The sequence below is a fragment of the Cibotium barometz genome, chromosome 5 (genome assembly GCF_041138505.1).
Source record: "Cibotium barometz isolate CiBa-2024 chromosome 5, ASM4113850v1, whole genome shotgun sequence".
NCBI lineage: Eukaryota > Viridiplantae > Streptophyta > Polypodiopsida > Cyatheales > Cibotiaceae > Cibotium > Cibotium barometz.
The window spans coordinates 16,159,598-16,165,304 of NC_141050.1; the positions used below are offsets into that span (position 1 = coordinate 16,159,598).

The 5,707-nt window shown below is 39.8% G+C and overlaps 1 protein-coding gene across 1 annotated transcript; it reads left to right on the forward strand.

The window, feature by feature from the left end:
• The first annotated feature begins 1,344 nt into the window (after positions 1-1,344).
• Positions 1,345-4,536, forward strand: LOC147638121 (lysine histidine transporter 2-like). Its single transcript, XM_086798034.1, has 8 exons — positions 1,345-1,956; positions 2,392-2,552; positions 2,651-3,034; positions 3,129-3,519; positions 3,605-3,710; positions 3,793-3,884; positions 3,972-4,040; positions 4,295-4,536. Exons 1-8 carry the CDS (start codon positions 1,897-1,899, stop codon positions 4,391-4,393), a joined length of 1,362 nt encoding a protein of 453 aa, XP_086654160.1. The 5' UTR covers positions 1,345-1,896; the 3' UTR covers positions 4,394-4,536.
• Positions 4,537-5,707: the final 1,171 nt, after the last annotated feature.

Here is a 5,707-nt window from a genome sequence, read left to right on the forward strand (position 1 = left end):
CAACTACATTTGACTAAAAAGTGGGCTCTAGTATCTTAACTTGTATGCCTTAAAATATATGTTTAGTCTTAATTTTCTCATTGTGAATCTCACTTCTATGCCTCTAACTATATGGTTAGTCATAATGTTCTCATTGTGGATCACAAAATGTCTTTGATTGACTATTCTACTTATTTATTGTTGATTGACTATTCTACTTATCCTGATTTATTGTTGATTATGCGATTCTTATATGATTTCATTTTTTTAACGTTATATGTATATCCTAGGGATTTGGTTTACTACATTCTATAATCTTCAAAATATTACAACTCTCCAAGCATTAAAGAATTTTCTTGGAAAGATGGAAAATGAAATTATAGCCAAAGAAGCCCTTTTTCCACCATGATAAGATAGTTGAGTTTCAACTGACCCATGTGAAAGGCCAACTTCTCAAGTTTAATCCAAACCCTTCTATTAGAACGAATTTATGTTACTTTAGCTTGTGGGCATGAAAATGAGGTGCAATGGTAGTTGTTGAGAAGGCCTAGAAAGAATATTAAATTATGAATTCTTTTGAAAGATAAGAATAAAATTGAGGTTGTGACATGAATATGGCACCATTGCTATGCCTTTACGCATGTTCCTAATGAGATACCAGTTGTGGGGGAGAGCACCCAGAATTCATCCACGTTGTGGGGAACACTATTTCTATCATCCCTAGGATACAAGCCTTTCATGCTAATGGATGATTCGAATCTGTCATACTAATGGTGGGTGGGTCGTATTCCACATGCATTCACCTAAGATGGTGTCTTTTTAAGGTAGCGTAGACATGGAGGCTTCTTAAAAAATGGAGAAATGCTTGATTGAGGGGAAGTAGACTTGAATTCTATAGCATTTCCCGAGGGGCTGGTTGCCAAGCATGCCCCTCATCCTAACCACTCACCTTATTCAAGCACAGATAGAGAAAATGTGAATATGGTTATTGACCATATTCAAGCATCAAGGAGAGGGCAATATATATATTGATTAATCAACATTTTTGTTTTGGTAGAGTAAAGAGATTTTCATTGAAAAGAAAAATGTTTACATCATAAAGATAAACTAACTGTTTGATTAATAAACATTTCTTTTCCCAATTCCAAGAGGCAAGGGAAGGCAAGATTTTGACTTTAGGATAGGATAACATAATGTAAAGATCAACACGCACGCGCGTATGGTGCCGGTGAACCGCGTAGCAAAAAGCAGAAAAGCACGTTAAAAGATGTTAACCAAATCAGGTCTAATTATACTACTAATCTCGATTTGTGGCAGATAAAACACCGCCTCTTTCCATTAAAAGCACACAGTTCGTCATAGGCGACTCGGATTTGCATGCTGCTCTTCTCGTACTTATAATGATCTTTTCTGCCTGCTTTTCTCTACGCTTTGCGAATCTGGTCTTGCAGTAAGGATTCTTCTCTGCTCCCTCCAACTCAGAAACTTCCCGCTAAGCGTAGCTCCCCACCATCGCCCACTTCTTTAAACCACATTGTTTAGCCTCTGCAGCATCGCTCCATTCCTCAAATCTTGTTTTCCAAGACGTTTAAGCTTCGCCCAATTCGTCTAATCTTGTCTTTTTAAGAAATTTAAGCTTCGCCCAAGTCCTTATCTTGTTTTTAAGCAGTTTAAGTTTCGCCCACTTTCCTCCAATCTTGTTTTTTAACGCAGTTAAAGTGTAGCCCAACTAATCCTGCTTTTTAGCATCGCCCACTGTTGTTAATTCTGCCTTAAGCATATACCCACTTTCTCTAATCTTGTTCTAAGCATTGGCCACGTCCTCTATCCCTCTTTGGCTTTCCTTAAGCATCTCCTGCATCGATCAACATCACATATTTCTTTGTTTTTTTTGTTTTTTTTTTTCCACCCTTTGCCATGGGTATTGAGAGAACCACATCTGGGGATCTTCACAATGCTGACTCTTATTTCGACAAGGTGCTTCTCTAATCCTTTTTTTTTTGAGGTCAACGTTCAATTTGGTTGAATAATCTGCTGTTGGCAAGCTACTAAATTCTGAGATTGGACTCAATTGCATGCGTTTCTCCAGTCATGCTTTACAAAGCAGTTTTCTTGAGGCATTGATCCAACCTCATAGGCACTGCGTTGCATGTTGCAGACATCACTTTCTATGCTTTCCTCTCTGGATTGTATCAATTATTTGATAGAGGATCATAGCACATGCATCCCATGTGAAATAGTTGGGCATTGCATCCCATCCCATAGGATGCATGACCATAGAATGCATGCTATGAAGGACCATAGAATGCATCCCATGGTATGCATGCTGTGGAAGACCATGCCATAGCATGCCGTGTGTGACTTTTTGCATGGTATAAAGGCCTTCTCCTTGTAATCCTGTTTTCATTGTAGGAAAGAATTGATGGCTTGAAATCTGGAAAGTCTGTGGATGACTGGCTCCCAGTTACAGGCTCACGTGATGCAAAATGGTGGTACTCAGCTTTTCACAACGTCACGGCCATGGTGGGTGCCGGTGTGTTAAGCTTACCAAGTGCCATGGTTTATTTGGGTTGGTAAGTGGGATTATATCAAATCACAAATTAACCTTCTCATGCCAGATTCCTATGCCATAATTTTTTGCCTTCACATTCAACATGTTCATATCATGCAGGGGTCCTGGTGTAGTTGTACTTGTCCTTTCATGGGTGATCACTTTATACACACTCTGGCAGATGGTTGAGATGCATGAAATGGTCCCAGGGAAGCGGTTTGATAGGTACCATGAACTTGGACAGTATGCATTCGGAGAGAAGCTAGGTCTCTGGATAGTGGTGCCACAGCAGTTGGTAGTTGAAGTCGGCGTAGACATCGTGTACATGGTTACCGGCGGAAAGTCCTTGATGAAGTTTCATGATACAGTGTGTTCAAGCTGTCCCAAAATCAGGCAAACATTTTGGATCATGATTTTTGCTTCAGTACACTTTGTCTTGGCTCAACTACCAAATTTCAACTCAATTGCAATTGTTTCATTAGCAGCAGCGGTGATGTCTCTGAGGTGTGTGCACTCCTGATGATGATGTAAAAGGTTGGGCAGTTTTAATTTGTAGAGGGTAATGACATAATGTCATCATGTAATCCCGTGTTTGCAGCTATTCAACCATTGCATGGACTGCGTCTGCAGCAAAGGGGAGTGACAATGCTTCCTATGATTACCTTGATGTAAATACAGCGGACCAGCTTTTTGGGGTCTTTAATGCATTGGGGCAAGTTGCATTTGCTTATGCAGGGCATAATGTAGTCTTGGAAATCCAGGCCACGATCCCCTCGACACCAGAAAGGCCATCCAAGATTCCCATGTGGCGGGGGGTTGTCGTGGCGTATGCCATTGTTGCGCTATGCTATTTTCCTGTGGCAATTGTTGGGTATTGGGCTTTCGGGAACTCGGTTCACGACAATGTTCTTGTCTCACTGGAACACCCTGCGTGGCTCATTGCCACTGCAAATTTGATGGTGGTGATCCATGTCATTGGAAGCTATCAGGTACTTAGTGAATTCATCTGCTTCTTCTGAGTCTCTTTTTTCCTCACTATGATTGATATATGTGGCATTGACGGATTGGATGCAGATTTATGCAATGCCTGTGTTTGACATGATGGAAACGGTGTTAGTGAAGAAACTCCATTTTCCCCCTGGCATTCTGCTTCGCCTGATCGCTCGCTCGGCCTATGTTGGTGAGTCAAAAATTGGCCTTCCTTTCATACTTGTAAGTACTTTAAATTGTACATCCTGGCTAACATTTCTCTTGTTGTATAGCCTTCACATGCTTTATTGCGATTAGCATCCCCTTCTTCGGTGCTTTGCTCGGGTTCTTTGGAGGATTTGCATTTGCACCCACGACATATTTTGTAAGTATTCGACAGCAAACATATCTTTTAAACTCTTTAACAACACTATCTTTTGATATCGTACTTATCAACCTCAATGTGTTGCAGCTGCCCTGCGTTATGTGGCTTGCAATCTACAAGCCAAAAACGTTCAGTTTATCATGGATCACAAATTGGGTGAGTGCTAATCCCTTTCTTATGTTGCTAATCTGTGTGTTTGGTCCTTAACCATTGGGTCATTTGGCTACTGTGTTTTTTGTTTACACCTGCTCTAAAACAAATGTTTTCATGCCTCATGTGAAGAAGGTGGTGAGTAGCAAGTGTCTTATGCTAACATCCGCCCTCGTGGTCTATGCCTTATGTGGAGAAGGTTGTGATTTAGCAACTGTAATTATGCTAACAATCTCCATTGTGGTCTGTGCACATGGCAGGTTTGTATCATACTGGGAGTGTTGCTTATGGTCGTATCTTCCATAGGAGGACTTCGCGAAATCATTGTGTCCGCCTCCAACTATAAGTTCTTTAGCTGAAACACAAAGCTATTCAAGTTTTAGTTGATCTAGTGTTTATTTCATTTATGTACACATGGCCCAAAATGTATACATAAACACGTCGGAATGCTACAGTTATTATTCATGATCTTGAATGAAGAAGCATCTATTGAGGTTACAGAGCAATCCGAAGGACAAACTTCGATGCATTTGTGTGAATTTTTGTGGGCCTTCTGCTGTGGGCATCACATGTGCACGAGTAGTTTAAGAAATGCATGGTGTGTGGTGGGTGCGCTTCTGGGGTTGTGATTATGAGGAGTTTGAGAAGGGATTGGTAAACTTGTGTCTGAGGTAATGATTGAGTGTAGCAGAAACTTCTTTTATGTGAATATATGTATGTGAGTGTGTATATGTGTGTGTGTGTGTGTGTGTGATCCCACATTGTAAAAATATATTTTTCAACTAATTTGAGAAATCTTTTACATGCCAGTAGTGTGTGTATGTGTGTGTGTGTGTGTGTGTGTGCCCACATTGTAAAAATATATTTTTTTATCTATTATATTTGAGAAATCTTTTACATCTCAGTAGAGAGAGAGAGAGAGAGAGAGAGAGAGGTTATGATCATCACCATTTTGCTTCTACATTATGTTTAAAAATAAAATTTAGGTGGGGGTACACAAAAAGGGGTACAGAATGTACAGCTCCAAAAGAGTGCTCAAAAGTCAAAGCATTCTGGCCTTTGCACGTTCTAACTTGTCACCTTCCACGTGGAAGAAAGAAGCACCTTTGGAGTGTATGGGTATGAGAGATTCTTGGCTTTGAAAGTGGATCTCACTTTTTTGGCTCACTCAAAAGTTCAACATCTCCCAAAGCTTTTGAACTTTTTACCCCCTTTCTCCTCCCAAAACGTACCTTTCCTCTTATGATTTTCTTTTTAACTTACTAACTTCTTCATTATTTCCGTGGACTCCACATGTGACTCTCTTCCAATGGTGAAAGCTTCAATAACGCGGTGTTCAAGAAACCTTTTTTTGTGAAACTCAACACACTTCCCCTTCATTTTTCACCAAGCCAAATTTTTTGAAAAATAAAGCCATGTTTTTTTGAAAATTCACACTATTTATTGCATTTAAAAAAAATTCACACTATTTATTGCATTTAAAAAAAATTCACACTATTTATTGCATTTTTTTTAAAAAATATCTCGACTTGAATTTGAAATTATAACTCTACTCTCACATACTAATATGCCTTGCTCGTAGAAGGGGAGAATAGAACTCGTATCCTTGGGACTCTCAATCTCCAACCTAACCCCCACTTGCACTCCATGTGGCAAACTTTCCATACATCTAT